We start from the raw sequence: 20,689 nt of genomic DNA on the forward strand, positions 1-20,689 counted from the left end.
AAAATATATATATTAAAAAATAAAATAATTGGAATACTTCATGTGCTGCGAGAAAAATTAAAATGTGCACATTGGTTCAGTTCTAAAAAAAACTTAGTTGTTTTTTAAAAAATTTATTGCATATTCTCAGAACCTAACTGATTAAAATCAATGTGTGGGATCAAAACCACCTGCGTAACCTCCTCACTTAAGATTTTATTGTGTGGAAATGGTGGGACAACTATGACATGAAACAGACTTTTGGAATAAAATGCAGTAAAATACAAATAGAAACACTGATGGACATTTACGCATAATGGGTCCAGAGAAGGGGTTTCCTCAAGGCTCCCACAGCTTCAAGCTGGAAGGGATGTGGGACCGTCTGCACTCAGCTCTGCGCTGGTGGAGACTGCCCGAGGCTCAGAGCAGGTCAGAGTGAGCTGCGGCCTGGAGGCCAGGCCTGCCTGGGGCCAAGGAAGCCTGGTGTCAGCTCCATCCTAGGCAGTCCCGCAGGAAGGACACGGGAAATGCTGCCCGCTGGAGGGTGAGCTCCCGAGCCTGCTGGCCCCGTGTGCACTTGCACGAGGGGCTGCCCATCAGGACAGATGGAAATGACAGAGGCAAGAGATGACAGAGGGGCCGTCGGTGTGTGCGGGATCGGTGAGGCAGACTTACTTTCCGGAGGGACCCTATCTTTGTGCGGGCATCCGGACAGGCTGCGGTGATGCGGGTACAGCCCAGTTACGTGGCCAGTTCCATCGCACCCTGGGGTTGGACACTTGCTCTCTTTCTTTTCTGCTCTCGAGGGATCTAAAAGCGACAACAGGTGTCAAGAGAGTGAATCCTTTACCCACTGAAGACCATGTGATCACTTCACACTCTGAAGAGACCTTGATGAGTCAAGAGACAAAGCAGGTGGCAGGGAGACGGCCGTGGCATCGGGTTTTTGCGTAGGTCTTTGGCTTGGCGTGATTTCTGACCTTAAACAGTGTAATCACGAATCATAAAACACCTTCCTTTCCGTGCTAAAGAAGACAAGACTACTTCCCTACTGCACTCTGATTGTTTCCCGTGTGTTACATGACAAGCTCACAGAAACCAACGGAATGAGACAGTGACCTTCTCAGAGAACAAAGCCACACCATGGTGGTTGCCCAATTGCTGTGAAATTCAACTGTGGGTCCTGCCATCAGACACCCTTTGGCAGACGGCTGTCTTGTGGAGTGCCTGATTGCAGACAGCACAAGGGACAGGTCTGCTGGTATTGAAATGTACTCTCTGCAGCACTGCTAGGGAGCACGTCAATTTAGAGGTTTTCTGAAATAAGCTGAACTCTCAGAAGGCACTGCAAGCAAATGACCCCAGAGGTGGGACCCGCCTGACGGGACGTGCGCTCAGAGCTGTCCCAGTGCTGCCGCAGGCGCCGGGTGGCTCCTCTGCGTTCACGGGACTGAGGAAGCCCTGGGATGGGACACGTGCACGCAGGTCAGCGGCTCTGCAGCTGCTGGGGAGGAGCCCGAGGCAGAAATGCAGCCATACTGCTCACATTTATTTCTATGCCCAGATGGACCCAGTGCATAAACATGCAGAAAATAATTCGAGAAACAGTCTAAGTTAAAGCTCAGACCAAACAACACCATGAGTGTGCAAAATATTGCTTCTGAAAGCCAGGTGTGCAGATTATCAACAGATAGTGAGCACTATGACTCGGTCCAGGGGTTCGGTGCTTTTATATTAATACTAGAGGCCCGGTATACGAATTCGTGCACGGGTGGGGTCCCTTGGCCTGGCCGGCAATCAGGGATAATCTGGTTTGTCTCGCCCAGTCCTGCTCAGGGCCGATTGGGGCTGGCCAGCTGGCCAGGGAGGGGGGAAGGGGGGACAGCGGGAGGTTGGCTGTGGGATTACATGAAATTCGTGCAAGAGTAGACCTTCCTTCCCCCAGCTGCCGGCTCCGGCTTCCCTCTGGCACCTAGGACCCGGGCTTCTCTCTGGCCAATGGCAGGCACCCGGGACCAAGGCTTCCCTTACAGCCCCAGCTTTGTCTGGAAAGTCAACCGGTCTAATTAGCATATTATGCTTTTATTATTATAGATTTTACTAATCAAACCAATCATGACTGTGAGAGTCATGTTTTACTTTTGGTTAGTATTCATTTTATATAAAGAAAAAACCCTGGCTTAAAACTTTTAAAAGCCTAAAGGACTTTCCCTTGAGTCCTTCATGTGAAGGGAAATAGACAAAGGGTTCGCAGGGATGTCTAAACTAAACCCTTTGTTTCCATAAGAAACCATTTACTTGTTGGCTAGTGCACTGCTCTATGGAACTGGCTCTCCCGGGCCTGTACTCTGTAAAACCAGCGCTGATGCTGGTGCGTTCTAGTGATGCTGTCTGCTGCTTCCTGAACTACTGGGGGTTGTAGTCGCTGAAGACAAAACTAAAAACAGGCTATTGGAATGTCAACATTGAGATGTCATGCAGGATGTCTCCTACGTGCAACCCTGAAGCCTAGCATGTCACTGCCTTGTGTGTAATCTCATAGGAACTCGGTATGCATTAATTAATGTAAATACCAAAGCACACAGTAACAGTTTCATAGGAAAATGTTGATTAAGGTCATAACCTAGACATAAATGACTTTAAAGGACAAAGTGTAACTTTTAACTATTATTAATAATTGTCTCTTTTTCATCAGGACACCTAAGATTTCCTAACAAATCACGCACAGATTTTGAAAGCATTCTGAAGTCAAGCTCAGGTGTGCAGACATGGTGTGGCTCCGACGGCCTCAGGTGCTGGAAGACACGGCATAATCTCCTCTCGATGTGTAAGCCGGGCTGGGCTGCCGCTCGCCCTCACCACTACCCCCCTGGCTTCCTTCTCTCGTGCAATCCCAATTCGACTTGAAGGCAAACACTGGAGCAAACACAAAACAACCCAGCAAGCAAGCAAACCAACAGTTCTCCGCACCACCCAAGAGACCGGAGCGCCGGGCTCAGCCTGCTCCTGCACCCGTCCAGTGAGGCGTAGGGAGCAGACAAAGGCATTTCAGGATGAACCTCTTTTGTCTTAGCTCAGGATTCTGGAAAGGTTACTGGTTTATCATTTACAACATTTTGAGAAGATTGCGTATACATGAGAACTGGTACGTGTGTTCCCTTCCTCTTTAATAAAATAGCGAGGAGCCGGGAACAGACTGCGGATGCTCTGCCTGGAGGATGCCTGGCCGCGCTGATGAGAAGCTACCTTTTTAAACAAGGGCGTTCATCTCTTCGGTCCTGCCTGGCCACATTAATTTGGCTCTGACAGAACTGTGGCATCTTTACAAGAAACTGGGGACGATGGGGACACACTGACTGGGAAAGAAGATCTGAACAGCTGGGCAGAGGCAGGGTCCATGCCCTCCAGCTTGTCTGGAGAGTCCAAGTCCCACACTCCCCACCTAGGGGAGAGCAATTCTCAGCTTTACTGTTCGTGCCCACCCCAGCCCCACTGATTCAGGGGAAGCGGGCCATTGAATTCCATTTCTTACAAAAAACAAAAACCATACAAAGCAACTGTAACAAAACAAAATGAGTCAATATCTACAGAAGCTCTGGGCTTAAAGGAGCCACAGAAACCACAGGAGGGATGCCCAAAGTGCCCACGGCTTCCTGGCACTTGGCTGTGCCCTCTGTGCGGAGCCCGCCACAGTCCACTCTGCAGCCGTCTCGATCAGAACCTGGCGCGTGGCCACCCGAGCAAGCCCATGGCAGAGACACTATTTCTTCCTAAAATGTTGAGATGATTCTCAAACATCTACCAATTTCTAACAGACTCCACTATAGTCACAACGTACATGCCACCTGTCTTGTCTTTACAGCACCAAAGCCAGCCCGAGGCTTCGCTGAGCTACCCTCTGTGGCCTGAGCCCAACCCCTTCCTCACGTCCACACCTGCCAAGGCTCTGCCTGCACCACATCACTGAGTTGACACCGGGCTCGATTCGGGTCAGGAGCTGCCTTCCTCTGGCTCAGGCCGTGCCCTGGGGCCTGGAGTAGTGCTGCCCACGTGCGGCTGGGCTGCGTGCACATTGAGAGGAGAATACACACTATGTCACAGCAGAAAAAGGAGGTTTTCTTATCCTTTGACGTTTACATAGCAACTGATTTTCAAACCAAATTCCTGAACCTCACTGTCAGATCCATGGGAGGAGCTCAGTGCTTCTAAGGCACAGAACAGGACAGAGCACAGAGGGTCTGTTTGGGGCTCGTTGGGAAGGACTTATGGAATCACCAATTTCATTCTGTAAGTGGCTTCCTGAGGTCTAAGCATCTAACTTAAATTGGCCCAGTGCCCAAGTTCTATGTGAAGCTCACCTATGACCTGCCTCCTTCTGAGAGCAGACACAGCTGTTCTCGAACAGGAAGTCAATGGCTCAGGTTAGAATATACATATTAACACAGTGACTAATATGTATGTAATTAAACAGAGATGTATGCAAACATGTGCTCACATACCTCATAAATAAGAACCCACTAACAGTTCCACACTAGGAGGCTCTGAGTGTTTTATGACAAAATGACCCCACAATTGTTTCCACACTGAACAAGATCAGTGAGGGGAGCGATTCTGTGTGGAAACTGCTATTGATCTCAGCCTGGGACACACACGCCCTGCATAGCCAATGGCTCCAGCCGCCAAGCACCTACGATAATTAATGTGCAGTGCCTGCCCTTGTCTTACGCTATCGGTCATTCTGTTACTGTTCAATTTCTCTCAGGGATGTTTTCTATGGGGGAGGTTTTATCAATAACTGTCACTCGATGGTAATTTTATAAATCGTGATGTCACCTACCAAATCCAGGTTAGAAGATGCACGCTCCACCCCTACTGACTGCACAAATCCTCGCCCTCAGACTGTGGTTCACGTATACGATCACAGCTCATCCTGATAGCTTCTATCTCGTGCACCAAGACATGCCTTTCCCTCTGAAACACCCTGCTATTCATCTGCTCTGCTAATAGGAAACTGAGCTGCGCTGTGTATATCTCAGGCGTTTTATCTGTCTTCAGAACCATAGCACAATATGTAACTCTGGAATCAACCCTAAGAAACATGCATTAGAGATACAGTTTACTGTGATGCACACTTAATTGTGACCACATCAACAGCCTTTGTTCAGGTTCACGTTTTCCCAAGGAACTTACGTAGGTAGAAATATTACCTTTACCATAGTATGGCTTTTTGACATGGCTGTCGCTGGGCTTGGGCTTTCTCTCCTCCCCGGGCAGCTGTCTTGGCGACTGCTCCTCGTACGACCTCATGCTGTCCCGCCGGCCAGCCTCCAGGGCCATCTTCTCCCGCATGGCCTTGGCCCGCTCCGTCTCCAGAGCGATGGCTTTCTCCAGGAGGGTCAGGTTGCCCTTGGTCATGTCGAACACCTCCTCGGACCTGTCGGAAGTGACAGAGGCCGTGTCGTCGTCTCTCTCGTGGTACCCGTCCTCCTTTGCGCAGCTGGAGAGAGTCCTCGACCTGGGGCTCAGCTGCTCCTCGAGCCTCATCAGGTTCATCATGTCCGAGTAGCTCCTGTCTGGCGTCCTGCCCGGGAAGTCGTCCTCTGGCCGGATGTGTGGACGGCCGCTGAGGCTGGGCTGTGGGTTCCTGTCCTGCGGGCTGGTCTCGCTCAGCTTGCGGGCCAGGTCGAAGCACTGGTTGCGCAGGCACTCCAGGCTGCTCAGACACACCTCCTCGTCGCTCTCCTCCACCATCTTCTCCCCCAGCCCGTTGTTCAGGGGCTTCCCCAGCATCACATAGTTCATGTTCCGGCTGTCCTGCTGCTGCATGGTGTCTGCGTAGCCCCTGTCGCTCATGTTCTCCGCCAGCACCACCCCGTGCCCTTGTGCCAGCAGCTTGAGGGAGTCCACTGTTTCCCTAACGACGTCACTGTCCAAGTCCAGACTCAACTCGCCTTTGCGCCCCAGGCTCTCGTTCTTGTCGCTGTCGTCTTCCAGGCTATTGGAGGTGTTGCTGTTCATCTCGGACTCCGTGCGGGCCCGGTATGCTGCGTCCTCAGCAATCTTGCCAAGGTTCAACAGGGACTTGGCCACCAGCTCGTCATAGTTGTCATACTCATCATTGTTATTATCATCCTTTTCTGGGTCTTGCATTAATCGACTATTGTGGCAATTCATTTGATGGTCTTCTGCAAAGAAAGTGAAAGGAAAAGGACAAAAAAGAACAGAAAAGAAAAAAGTGGTGGCTAGAATGTGAAGCTCAGCGACAACAGCACGGACCGCAAGCTAACTGCCGTCAACCCTACACACCACAGACCTGAGGTCCCTGCGTGTCGGCATGACGACACAGACTGCTCGACGAGAGCCGTTCACAACTTACATTCACTATTGACCTCCTTCATTAATCTTAAAAAATTTAAAACATTAACTTCTCACTGCTGCTGAGTTTGAGAATGACTTTTCTTTATTGGCTTTATTTACTGCAGCCTAACCAGATACGCCACATTACACTCATCAGCGCTGGCTTTGTGGGTCCACGAGCGTCCCGGTGTCAGCTCGTAAACGATGTGCGCAGCGGCTCTTTCGAAGGGTCTGCTTCCCGGGGGCGCTCAGGCGGCACGAGGAAAGCCTGGGCCGAGGACTCACACTGCGGGCACACCTCCTCTGCACTCGGGTCAGAGCGCAGGTTTGAGCTGAGTTAAGAGCGATTCTGACTTTGGAGGTAATTTATCAGGAGGCACAGTGAAGCAGCAGGATTGCCACAGTAAGATTCAGAAATAGAGTCTGACTCACTGGGAATCCCGTGCAGGGACTCAGTGGGCCTGAGGACTGGAGGGAGGAGGTTCACGGTGACCACCAGCCTGTGAACAGCAGGACTGAGGGGCTGGTGCCTCGGAACCACATCCAGCACAGCCTCTGCCTGACATGCAGCCCAGTGACAGTCACCCTCACGGCCTCAGGAGAATTCAGGTGAGCAGGGAGAAATAATGTGTGACTAACTGTCATATCTAGTCTCAAAAACTATTTAGGAAACTGTTTAGAAAAGAACCACGTTAAAAAACAACCTAAACGGCTACATTGCACCTGGAGCACGTCCTGTCCGACTCCGATAGGCCACCGGGATGCACCTCTCCAGCTGCGCAGCCGCTCTGCGCTCACCGCATGGAGACGGGGTGAGGGGCCTTCTCCCCTGGGCCCCTCCCGCCCGGAGACGGAGAGGGGGTGTGGGAGCTGCACTGTCACACCTGTTCTTTGCTTCTATGATTAAACAGCAGCGTGAGAGATCGTGGGAAGCTCACTAGTGAGCGGAAGGAAGGAGGGACGCGGCCGGCGGGCACTCCCTGTGCCAGGAGCAGGCCCGGCACCCAGGGCGCGCTCCAGGGGTTCCTGCCCTCCGTCCCTCAGGAAGCCCTTTCTTTGGGAACAGATTTGTACTTCCACACGTTAATAACAGAAAACACCTCTCTAGCCCACACACTTCAACACCTAACACATCCGTCTAAACATCAGCAGATCAAATTTGCCGCATTAGTCATAGAGCATCACCAACCGTCTACTGCAAAAGCAGTCCCGCTCCTGGCTCGTTCCTACCAGCATCTTCCCGAGGGAGATACGCAGTCCCAACGGATGCCTGAGGGAGGCACCTCAACCACAGACGCAGGAGAAGCCTTGTGGGGACATAGAGAATGCACCCCATTTTTTTGAGATGAGCAGTAATGATGGTCTGCATCTTTCATGTCAATGCAGCTTTAACACACGTAATACATTTGCTGCACAGACCACGGCCTCACAGGGAGCTGGAGCGAGTGCATGGAGAACAGAGGGCGTCACAGCCCCCCCTACAATGCTGCCTCACAGTTCTGAGCCGCTCACTTCTCAAGAGCACCGTCTGGAGGGTGACTTCTCTAAGCTTTGGAGCAAGACAAGAGGTGACTGAAGGGCAAGAGTCACCGTCCTTAGTTGGGAAGCCAAAGGAGGGCCCGGAGCATCTGGGACTTGCCCAAGACAAGGGTCTGCTCAGTGCGGGAAGATGGCCTTGTCCCCGGGCTTTAAACTAAAAGCTGACAAACTAGCCTCTGGAATAAAAACCGAATTAACAAAACAAGGCAGATAGCCTGGCAATTCCTTCATACAGACCTTAGAGGCAAATGGAAGAAGCCATGGGAGACTTATTCTCCTACATCTTTGATTTCTCCTATCACGGAGCAAAGATTACCCCATGTTCTAAGCCTGCTCCTTGCATCTCGAATGTACATGCCATTATATTCTCAGCGAGCTTTCTGGCTTGTATCAAAGTGTCTGACATAAGATGTAATTATATTTTGTGATTATATAAAATTAGTTTGTATGAAGGAAGTTTTTATCACCCACTGATATCTAGAAATGTCTAACTCTGCCTTCACTCAATTAGAAGTCATACAGCCACACACTTCACCACATCCACGTGCGAACCTCCCTAAAGCCACGCCTTCATGGGTGTAGGGAGAGATTAATTCTAAGATATAAAAAGTCACGATATTGTTTCTCCCAACCGTGCCTCCGCCCCTTGCAGTGGCAACCTGCACACTAGGTACGCCACCTTCGCTTCCGCCGGGGCCTCGGACTCACTGCCTTCATTCTGACAGCGCACATCCTGATTGCAGTCTGTCTGCATCTCACAGCCCCTTCCGCGGGGACCTGTCCCTGAACCCTCGGAGGATGAATGGCTAGGCAACATGAAAACAACCCGCTGGGGGTTTGGGGACTCAGAGGCCCCGTGCGGACCCACACTGCCTTCACGCTGTCCCTGTCTGACAGACAGCCCAGCCCCGCTCGTACGTCTTCAGAGCACGTTGTCACCCCAGCCAGGGCATCGCCCTTTAGAAAGAAAACGTGCCCTGGGCATTTTACAATTAAAAAAACACAACTATTTCTGTGAGGAGAAATTTATACAGGATGGATTTTGTCTTAAATTTGTTTCAAAGAGAGTTGACTTCCTGCAGAAGGGAATGGCCCGAAAACAGCTGGACTCATGTGCAGGAGTGTCTCGTGGGTGGGCAGTGAGGGCAGTCAGGCCCACAGGCACAGGCTCTGCCCAGTGCTTCCAATGACGGCAGCGGGGGAGGGGAGGGCCGCAGAACACTGGGTGATGTACATGCCAGTGGAGGCCACACCACACATGACCCCACTCAGCTTGCTGTGCCGTGCCCAGCGCAACCCTGTCCCACTTTCAAAAGGTTCTCAGCACGACTATCCACACCTTCCCTCCACTGCCCCTTGGATGCACTCCTGGGAAGGTGCCAACCATCTTAGGTCCCTGCATCCCGAGAACAACGTGCTGAGGCCAGCGAGCCTGTAGGACGGGAGGCTCCCAGTTCCACCCCATCGAACCCAATGGCCACATGCACGCCCTGCAGAGCCAGTGTCTGAGAGGCTCCGAGCGTCAGCAGGAGAGAGCCCACGTCTGCACGTGTTTCAGAAGCAGACAGTGTGGTGGGGCAGCACCAGGAAGTGTGCTCAGCCTGCACAGCAGGTCGCCCTGTTCTTCCTCCGGGTCCTCTCCTGTGGGCAGGTGCGTGTGCACTCCTAAGGTACACATGCATGTACATATTATCTAAGGTGCTGTCTTTTTATCTAAGGTGGGCTGAGTATGAAAGTAAACCATAACTTACTAGGCATTAAGTATCCACTTAACCTGTATCTCTCAAATCACAAGAATCCAAAATCTGCTATTAGAAGTCTGTGACCCCTGGGTAGTAACTTTCTTATCTCCAGATGCCCAGGAAACTTCTGTTTAATAGATGCACACTCAGACCATTACAATATATCTGAAAATAAAATTTTTCATGCAAAAAACAGCCTATGACATGCCAGCTGGACAGTAAGTATCACTGGATTAACTAAATGTGAATTCAGTGTAACCTGAACGGAATCACTGAGACAGTCCTCCCTCTTGTTCTGGGGAGGGAAAGTGATGATAAGAACCCGAGCTCTGCAGGGAGGGAACCATGACCCCGGACCCAGCACTCACCAAGCACAACCTCCGCCTCTGACCTCAGCACCTGGAGGCTCCGACAGGACGCGGCTTCCCCCACCTCCTCCCGCAGTGCCCACCGCTGCGCCCACCTCGACGGCCATTGCCAGCAACCTTTTGTTCCTATGTGGCTGTAATGCTGGAGGGCCCTTGGAATAAAAATAAATACCCACTTCCCGCAGAAAAGAGTAGCACACCAGAGAAGCCAGGAGAAACCGCCTCAGGAACCAGGCTCTGCAGTGATTTCTCCAAGGGGCTGAGGGGCAGCTTCCTTGGACCAGAAATCCCGGCAGAGCACTGGCAGCCCCAGGGCTGTGGAGGGAGCCCCTGGCCGTGCCTGTGACCTGAGTGTTCCTGGGGATGCGGGGCGGCAGGGGCGGCATCTGAAAGGGAGTCCTCGATCGATCACACTCGCCAAGGAGACGGAGCGGGATTCTCACCACAGCAGCACCCAGTAACTCGCAACACCTTCCACCACGGAGCCTCCCTTAGTTCCAGGCAAGCCCCTTGATGTTCACATCATAGATTATTCTAGAAGGTGCTTACCTGGAGATCAGGATGTGTAGCTTGAATTCTGAAACCAGGAACCCAGAAATTGATTATTTATCTATGAATTTGCTTTCTGGAACCTACATCCCGATAAGCTTCAGGTGCCACCCCCGTACCCGCTGAGAGTGGGCCCACAGGGGCTGACAGGAAGCCCAGGCAGCTGCCTGCTCATGGTGCTGCTCACCAGCCATCATGCCCATGTCCTTGCTCTCTGAAGAGAGTCATCAGCTTTGATTTGCTATCTAACTTTCAAACAGCGATGCTCCAAGTCAGAATAAAAAGCCCTACAGAGCCCCATTGTACAGCCATTTCAATACTGCTGACTGCTCTTTCAAAACGGTCTGTTTTGTACTTAAAGTAATTATTTAAAATACCAGAGGCCTGGTGCGTGGCATTCGGGCAGTGGGGTGGGGGTCCCCCAGCCCGGCCTTGCCTTCTTGTAGTCTGGGAACCCTGGGTGGACTTCTTAGGGCCACCGCAGCTGTGCTAGGCAGCTGTGAGCCCAGCTTCTGGCTGAGAGGTGTTCCCCCTGTGACTACCAGGGGCCAGTTGCTATGTTGAGCGTCTGCCCCCAAGTGGTCAGTGCACATCATAGCGACAGGTCGTTCTGCCTTTTGGTTGATTTGCATATTGGGATTTTATTATCTAGGATGACCCTGTCCAGCCGGCATGGCTCAGTGGTTGAGCATTGACCTATGGGAAGTGACAGTTTGATTCCCTGTCAGGGCACATGCCCAGGTTGCAGGCTCCATCCCCACTTGGGGTGTGCAGGAGGGATCCAATGATTCTCTCTCATTACTGATGTTTCTGTCTCTCTCTCTCTCCCTTCCTCTCTGAAATCTACAAAAATATATTAAGAAAATAAAATAAGACCCTAAGTAAACTACAATTGCCAGTTTCATTCTAGCAGACGGAGAGAAGCACTGAGATCTGGTGGGACCTTTGGTGCAATGACGCACATGCAACTCTCCCACACGGACCCTCACACACGGAAACCACGACTCCCAACGTTTATGCCCCTGCTGCCGAACAGCATGAGAACACAAAGAGCACAGTCCACCCCTTTGCAATAGGCCATGGTCACTTACAAACCACAAATCAGCCCCAACAACTCATGGTTTCATCCCAGACCACACACATTTCAGTGCCCAGAGGTAATTTGCCAAACTGGTCTCTTCTCCAGCTGCCCACGTTTTACTGCAGAGCTACTGCTTCCCCTTAGGCTGAGGCTGACCTGGGGGCTGCCATCCACTGTGTGCCCTGTTCCCTAATCGGGTGTCTCCATCCCATGCTCTGCATGACCACGGGTGGAACCTTGATTCATGAATTGTGTACATGCACAGGCAGGTATGTCAGTACACCTCTGTAAACACGAGTGGCAAATCGTCTGCATAAGGGCTGTCAGCCACTGTCAGAAGCTGGACTGTTCCATGAAGTTCAGGTTTTCCAAAATAAACGGCCGTGACTCCGAAGGATCAATGACCGCCTCACCCCCGATCGAGACGCCTGCTCACTCCCTGGCTCACCCCGTCCTAGTCCTGAGCAACAACCATTCCCAGCTCCGTCTCCCGAACAGCTTTGAGCTCAAGGAAGAAGCATGAGGAAACATGTCCCTTCACTTTGAAAGATGTTCTGGCATTTCTCTGAGGCAAACTACAGAAGACAGGAGAGAGCAGAGCCACCCTGATCCCTGCCCCAGACACACACTCTGCCCTGGGAAGTGGGCTCACAGTGCGTCCCCCCAGCACCGGTGCCTCAGAGTGGACACGCTTCTCCGCACGGGCACGATGACGGCTTGTCCATTCCCTGTCCCAACAGGAAAGGCACTGAACAAAGGCCCTGGCACCTGACGGGCCAGACTACCACCCGTCGCAGCCCAGGGGCCCCACAGCGCCCACCCAGGAGCATGTGGACTAAGCACCCAGCAGCCCCATTTTAGCCAATAACAGCGTCTCCCGGTTGAGCATCCGAGCACTGCCAAGAGAGCGACCAGGTTGGAACGTCCCTCCTGGATGCAGTGCTGAGCTCATCAAAGTGCACACAGAGGGGTTCACAGCTCTGTGAGCACCAAGCTGAGTAAGGACTGGAGTGAAGGGGATCTAACATCTGACACCGGTCAGAGGATGCTTTACGACAGAAGTTAGATGGGCAAGTGGCCACTATTCTCAGCACTGGCAGGAAAGACCTAGTTATGGGGCAATCGCTAGTGTCACCAACACCAACACCAGGAATTCCCACTGAGGAACCGGCCCGTCACCACGCAGGAGCTGCTAGGGTGTAAGGTTACCGTTTTCCTCCTCCTCGTCCTCCTCCTCGTCCTCCTCATCCTCCTCGTCGTCCTCGTCCTCCCCGTCCTCATCATCCTCGTCCTCCAGCTCCTCCTCCAGCTCCTCCTCCTCCTCACGGTCCTCCTCCTCATCCTCCCTCGGCTCGTCCTCATCCTCCGAGTCCTCCTCCGAGTCCTCTTCTTTCTCGTCTGTGTCGTCCGACCCGTCACTCTCGTAGCGCTCGTCCACCGAGGAGCTGTCTGCCTTCACCGAGAATGGCTTTCTCTTGGGAGCAGGCTCTTGGGGCTGCTTATCCTGGGTTTTTCTTTTTTTAGCCAAGGGGCAGCCATACACACTGTTGGGGCGGGGGGGGGGGGGGGGGGCGGGGGGGGGGAGAGGGAGAGAGGAAGGGAGGGGAGGAGAGGAGACCTGGTTACTGTCTTTGAATAGCAGAGCTTCAGGAGTCCTTGATCAGGAGAGCAAAGTTTAGCACGAACACATTGCACAGAGGCCAGAGGTAAGGCACGCCCGCGCTCATGCGTACGCCACCATCTCACAATCTGCCGGTGAGTTCTTACCAAGAAGCCTGGTTTGGGTTTGTCTGGTTACCATGAACATCAGATCTGACCTGCCAGCCCCTCAGTACTACCACCCTCACACCAGCCCGAGGTTCCTATAAAACCCAGGGGCTGCATAATACCACCCTGTGACAACACAAATCCAATGATGTTCACTTGAAAAGAATTAGTTCCGCACACTATAAACATGCTATGAAACAGCGTGGCATGTCTTCAGATTTGTATATTCTAAGAACATGATGACTCTCTAGACATAACGACCCACATGCACCCAAGTCTCGCTATGCCGAAGGCCGGCCCCGCCCCCAGCACTGCGGAGCTCGCCCTGCATGACTGGCAGTCATCAGGGAACCGTGCTGGAATTGGTGCAAACCTGGGTGAGACCTTTCCAGCAGGCTCACACCTCTCCTTGCCCAAAGCAGTTTTCCAAAGCTGTTGCTAGTTACGGCTCTCTTCCTGGACACCCATGTCTATCCAGGGAGGAGCAGGGGAGACAGAAAAGACAGCCATGGGGCTGTGGGCAGGCTCCATGGTCTAAACAGAGACGTGTGGCCTCCGCACTCAGAGCTCGGGCGGGGGGGTGGGGGGGGGGGCGAGATCCTGCCTCGAGCTGTGTCTGGACTGGCAATGGAAAAAGTGGCATTCGGTCTCGCCGGCCAGCACATGGTCTAGGCACCTCCTCTGGGCGGGCTCTTAGCAGCACTGGAGACTCAGGCTCAGAGACCCAAGACGCCCCTCAGGCACCTGTGCCCGGGGACGTGGACAAGCCAGCCCCACTGCTTTCGACCCACTGCTCACCTTTCCCCTGACGCCCGCGTGCTGGCCGCATGGTGGGCACTAGGCAAACAGCTGTTGGATGAACCAACGACGTGACAGATGTTATGCGAACAGGCGCTCTGTCATGAAAACCAGAGCAGCCAGTTCAGGGAGCCAGGGATGCCCTGCCAGGGTGATTCTGGGAACGGCTTTGAAGGAGACACATGTGTGGAGAAGAGGCTATTTCTCAACATCTCAAGCAAAACAGAGGTGACACCGACATGAGCCTAAGAAGGGAGACCGTTTCAGGAACTCGACTAGAAGCAGCTCTGGAGACAGAGGACATGGAGGTGCGTGGCGTGGGGAGGGGAGTAGGGGTGGGAGGGAGGCAGGCCAGACCCTGTGGACTGGCTGTGGGATGTGGACTTCCGTGTAGTGGATAGGGACTATTTGACGTCGCCACAGCACCTGCATGTAAGGATGGCTTGGCCAGGTGTGTGGGGCAGTGGGAGGTGGGAAGATGGAGATGGAGAGCAGAATGCAGGCCATGCCGCTGGCCTCTGACATCCAGAGGCACCGCTCTTACAGCATGTAAGACCAGGGAAACCAGAGAAAACATGCTAGTGTACAAGGCATTTCTCATGTGGAATGAACAGCGCTCGGAGGTTTCTTTATGTGACTTGTATGTGTTTTGGGGAGCACCTGAGTTCACAACCTCAGGAGACTGTCCAGCCCAGAAACACTGGCTCCTGGCAGCCTGCCGCTCAACTGCGACTCTGAATTACCACCCAACCACCAGGCACGTCTAGGTCACGCCAATCACGGACGGCAGGAGTGAGCCCTTGTTCAGTGTGTCCACTCTGTGCCTGTCGTAGTGACGAGTCAGGTATCTAACAGCGAGTCCGCAGTTGTGCTCCCCCAGGGTCTGCCATGACTCGGCGGGTCATAAGGGCTGTGGTCACCTCTCCATGGCCTGTCTCCATCTTCTCAGCTTGTCAACACCTTGTCAGATGCGTCTCTTCTGCGTCAGAGCTGCTGCAGCCCAGGGTGGTACGCTAGCACGGGCACCAGGCCCTCTTCACCCTGATCACCCAGGCGCTGGGGAAGGGGGCATGGCTGACTCTGCTCTTCAGTGATGCTATTCAGTGCCCTTCTTCCGCCGGGCTGTGGGGTCCTTCTTTAGTGGCACGAATCCAGCTCTGTGTGGGGAGTTCGGTTGTAGTCTTTCCTCACCCACAGACACTGCTTCCCCTACATGTCAAGATGGCCACATGCTGCTCAGACCTCGCATGGTGGGCTGCCAAGCCAAGGGTCGGGCACAAGCATGAAGACTCCCCTGTATTTCACCTGTGCTTGGTTAATCACTGGGTTCAATGCTCAACTGCTTGGAAGTAGCTGGTCTCCAACTTCAGAGCCTCTACCGCCCACAGGCTCTGATGCTCAGGCTCCTCTGTGTCTGTCAAGTAAACTGTAAATCAAGCTGCACACACCTGTGTGTCCCTCTCAGATCCACTCCCACTGACTGCCAGTGCCTGGTCCTACTTCCAAATGACAACCACACCCAAGGCCACAAGACAGGCTCCACTGTGTGTGTCCAACAGCACGTGGCTCAGGAATCTGCTCAGATCTGCACGCTTCCTGGGCTCTGCGACCAGTGGGTCAGAACGCATCAAAGCAAAGCCTCGGGAGACAGTTAGGAAGCATGTGTGGGGAGCGCGGACCCTCCGAAACCCGTGCTCTGTGAACATCATGTCTGCGGTGAGGGGCAGTGACTGAGGCGAGCGCTGCCCACGAGAAGAGGGGGTGCTGCCCCATCCACCTGCAGGGCTGTGCACGCCACATCCACCCTTCATGGGGTTGCCCACTCCCGTCTCTGCACCTACACTTCCAAGTCCACTCATGACTGCACTGGCTGATCTCAAATTCTGCTTTCTCCCTAAAGTCATTCCTGCTCAGCCTAGAATTCAGGGTCCTCTACCTTTAAGAACTCTGTACCTTTCTCCAAGGAAGATATAAAAATGGACAATAAACGTATGAAAAACAATGTTTTTAAAGGTGCCCACAACCTTGACAACAAACAAAACAAAACACTGTACCATTTAGCTACTGAGCATCAGTTTTGCAAAGCACCTTACATTGCTGACCTTTTCACATGCTCCCCTGACCTCAATGACTGTTCCCTCCTTGGCCCTGGGAACTGCCATAGAAGGAACACTCGAAATCCCCACATCCCACATCTGGGAGGAGTGTTCAGACCACTCTGGCTGATTGGTTTGTTTGTTAATCCTCACTCGAGGATATTTTTCCACTGATTTTTTTTTTTTAAGGGAGAGTGGAAGAGAGAGGGAAAGAGAGGAACATCTATGCGAGAGAAACACATTGATTAGTTGCCTTCTACATATACCTGACCGAAGCCCAGGCTGGGGAGGAGCCTGCAACTGAGATAAATGCCCTTGACCGGAATCGGACTCAGACTCTTCAGTCCGCAGGCTGACACTCCATTCACCGAGCCACACCAATGAGGCTGGCTGATATTTCTGACCCTTTGGCACGGGCCTGCCTGTCTTAGGTTTGGTTCAATCAGCATCTGGCTTTCAACTAAGTGTGTGCTGTCTCCTTTCTGACCACAAACATCCACTATCTACCACTGCCACACAAGAATGCTGAGCAGGTTATGATAGAACCACCCAACAATCTACGTCTTGGCAGGAAGACTGGCGGTTAAACGGCTATAAAATACAACCTTTTTATGCCAGCTGCAAACCTCGATGGCTCGCAGGCTACTGAGTGGTCGTGCATCTGAGAGCTAGCTGCAGGGAGACAGGATCAGATCACGTTCCAGAACAACAGGACCTGCGCAGAGAGGAGCCTTGGGAGCCACCCGGAAAACAAAGGCATGAAGGTCGGGAGACTAAGCGACACCCACGAGGCCAGCACTGGTCTACACTGCCCACCCACAGCAAGTGCCTCTGTGCCAAGCAACAACAGCGTAGAAACAAACACAGACAGGAAACCACTTCCACTGAGGACTTAGCTGTGCCCTCATTCTGATGGTCCTTGGTCTGAAGCATCTTACTCCTGTCAGCTTAAAGGGACACGTCCCGAGAGAAGCGGTGGAAACACCCTGCTGGTCACCCTGACAACAGCATCAGTATCCACTTCAATTTCTGAATATTTGCGAGCTGACCACCCTCTCCCTCAGAGAGGTGCCAGGCCACCTTTCACAGCACAGTGCAGACTCTCTGCTCTGTACTTATCCCAGACAGAGTATTCCATGCTTGAGGCAGCAGCTGTGACTTCATCACCAGCAAGAGATTGTTCCCCTTTATAACGGCAGCAGGTATTTAGTACTGCAATAACACTTAAGACTATAGCAACACCCAGTATTGCAGCAACTGCTTCATACTGCAGTAACAACACTGCAGCAACACTTAATACTGCCGTAATTACTTTTTACACCAGCAACATCTAATACTCTAGTAACAACACTGCAGCAACACTTAGTACTGCAGTAACAACACTGCAATAAACACAATACTGTGGTAACAACATTGCAACACTTAATACTGCAGTAATAACACTGAAGCAATGCTCACTACGGTAGTAACTTTTAATGCTATATACAGTAATGCTTAATATAGCAGTAATACCATAAAGCTTCTGAAGTTACACCAGTATTACTATTCTGAATTACAATAATTAAGAAGGAAGAACTAAGAAGCAAGCTATATAAGAATTTGTGATTCTACCAATTACATCTTGGCCCTGGGAGCTTATACATAAGAAAACACATAAAAACAAAGTGGTGAAAATTCCCTCCTCTTTCTCAAATACGATGACACTCCTCTTCTTCAGATGCTCTAGGACAAGGTACTTTGTCTGTCTGTGGTTGGTAAACAATTATTCAATTGTTAAATATTTAAAATGCTGGTAGCTGAAGGTTGGGATGTTTACACAATTAGCGTGCAAATGGAAGGGTTGCATGAATATTCCAACTCAAAGAAATGTGACCATATACGAATATATGATGGGTGTGCACCATTTTAACGTGTTTTTTAAATTGATTTTAGAGAGCGAGGAAGGGAGAGAGGGAGAGAAACACGGTTTATAAGATGGAGACGTTGTAAAAGCCTAACTGATTCCCAACAGTGAGAGAAGAGGTGTGTAAATGACAATATCGCCACTGGATGGACGTCAGCTATGAAAATATTTAATGACATCAGAAAAGAACCATGCTATAATGTTAAGTAAAAATGTAAGCAAATACAAATTTACATCCATAATATGAGACAAGTTAAGAAGTAGCAAAAGTGAATAAAGATCAAAGAAAAAACATGGAGCAGTGGTTACTGACGCTCTGGGCAAATGCTGACACACGGCGACACACACAGCAGACACTAATAAAAAGCTGCTCTTTCCTACTATTATTTCTTTTTATAATTTCCAGTCCTTATCTAAGAAAATGAGAATTTATCTATCTTGAATCTTAAGTCACCTTTGCACCCATACAGTATTTCTTTTAGCTTTTCTTGCTAATAAAATATCCTGGGAGAATTAGTAAAAAAAAAATATGTAAAGCAAATTTTTCATTTGTTCATTTTCTGAAGTGTTTAACAAACTGAAGAGCCCAGGATCCTCCTCCCTTTCCCAGATGAACGGATGAACGGCAGGACAGCAGCCGGATGAACGGCAGGACAGCAGCCACATGCCTTGAGTCTGGCCATGAGCGGCCCAGGGCCAGAGACGGGGACTAAACACAGTAATGCCAGTCCCAGTGGGAGGGGCTCTGAGTTCCTGCCCCAATCCTCTGCCTACACCACCTTTGTTAGAAATCAATCAGGCTAATGTAAGAAGCTCGGTGACAGGAACCAGGCTCGCCCCAGGGAAAGTTCAATTCATTAGCACTCAGTGTGGGAGGCCTTATTGTGATAATCTGATCAGCATCCAGACGGCTGGAGAAGGGAGCCTGGGCGAGGGGTGCGTGTCTGGGAGTGGGAAGCTGCGATGACTGACAACACAGTCCAGGGGCCCTGGTGTGCGAGCGGGTCTGTGCCCCTCACGGGTACTGCTGATGAGGTTGCTGTCACTGTGGCAGAGATCGCGAGAGAGCAGAGAGGAGGAGCCAAAAGCTTCCGAAGTCCTAGTCCAGTGACCAGCCTATCACTGTGTCCCACATATGGTCAGTCTGATAAAGCCGGCCAAACTGAGCTGCTGTCTTCTCTGAGTGACCCGACCCCATGTCTGCATCCCACACCTTCCGCCTCCATTGTAGGGTGCAGTCTCTCAGACCCAGTACCAAGTAGCTGCTCCATCATTTACTCACCGACCTGCCTGTGAAAAGAGCACAAGCTACAGACAGGACCTGGCTCCTGGACCAGCGGCCCCCAGGTGGCAGTCTCCGCCTCCCTGCCCTCACAGCTCTCACTTTCTGCTGCGTGGGAAGGTTGGACTGGGCAGCGCTCAGGATGGATAAATGGATGGCGCTGCCCATGCCTCCCCTCCCAGTCCTGTCTGGCTCTCAGGTCGGCTCTAGGGGCTCCAGGCAGTCCAATCAGAAGCTCAGCAAGCCATCGGATTGGCTGAGGGGCGAACAGGTGATCTGAGCCCATCGCTGATCATAATGCTTTTTTCATGAACAGGATTTCTTCCTAGATGCTCTCTCCTCCCTAGAGTTTTGGGAAATGCGCCCCTTGCACATGGAGCTCATCTCTGGCAGTGTCAGATGCAGTGTGAGGTGGGGGTGTCAGATGCAGTGTGAGGTGGGGGTGTCAGATGCAGTGTGAGGTGGGGGTGTCAGATGCAATGTGAGGTGGGGGTGTCAGATGCAGTGTGAGGTGGGGGTTCAGATGCAGTGTGAGGTGGGGGTTCAGATGCAGTGTGAGGTGGTCACAGACCACAGAGTGGCTACTACGCTACAGGGGTTGGACCTTTAAAAGCACTGAATTAGACAGGTGAGCTCCACGCTTCCCTGAACAGGAGAGGAAACCTGTGTTCCTCTTAACGACCATCCGAGGCCAGGCAGTCCTCTCGGTGAGGGATGCTGAAGTCCGGGTTTCCTCTAGTGGAGCTGCTCTGCCTAGGTCACCTGTGTGCTCCTGGCCATGGCTCCGTTCAGGCTCAGGACACATGCTGGGCAGGGCCTGGTGGGGACTGAGCAGCCCAGAGCCTCTGGACCTCACCAGTGTGTGACCTGTGCCCACAATGGCTCTGGGGATCCCAATGTGAACCAGGTCTAACCCCGCCCCACCAGCTGCCCTTCCTTTCCCCAGACAGAGCGCCCTGCAGTGCTCCTCAGCATGTCCTTGTCAGCTTCATAAATCTCGTGTGAACAGGTTGCCAGGCTCTGCCCACACCTTCTCATTCAGCAGGTCTTGGCTGGGCCCAGAATTCGCCCTTCTAGAAAGTTCTAGGTGACGTTGGAGAACCCCTGCCTTCAGGGAAGCTGACCAGCCTCCAGCTCCAGGCTCGGGCTCAAGCCCAGGTTGATCATGTCCGAGGGTCAGGTGGCTCTGCAACCTCGCAGGCCTGGCGGGAGTGCGGGAGCTCCAAGG

At 52.1% G+C, this 20,689-nt stretch overlaps 1 protein-coding gene across 13 annotated transcripts in view; it reads right to left on the reverse strand.

The window, feature by feature from the left end:
• Nucleotides 1–20,689, reverse strand: part of MYT1L (myelin transcription factor 1 like) — a 268,531-nt gene that overhangs the window by 55,340 nt on the left and 192,502 nt on the right. For 8 of the 13 annotated variants that reach the window (XR_014796441.1, XM_084900066.1, XM_084900057.1 and 5 more), the window contains exons 9-11: nucleotides 12,825–13,159; nucleotides 5,187–6,164; nucleotides 655–789 (exon numbers count right to left, since the gene is read on the reverse strand). Coding sequence is in view for 12 of the 13 variants with exons in the window: in XM_084900066.1 (XP_084756192.1) it covers nucleotides 655–789; nucleotides 5,187–6,164; nucleotides 12,825–13,159 (1,448 nt within the window). In the remaining variant the exon portion in view is untranslated. The remainder of the gene's footprint in view (nucleotides 1–654; nucleotides 790–5,186; nucleotides 6,165–12,824; nucleotides 13,160–20,689) is intronic. The other 5 variants (XM_084900067.1, XM_084900065.1, XM_084900059.1 and 2 more) reach the window with 3 other exon arrangements.

Source organism: Pipistrellus hanaki, assembly GCF_964339955.1.
Source record: "Pipistrellus hanaki genome assembly, chromosome: 12".
Lineage (NCBI taxonomy): Eukaryota > Metazoa > Chordata > Mammalia > Chiroptera > Vespertilionidae > Pipistrellus > Pipistrellus hanaki.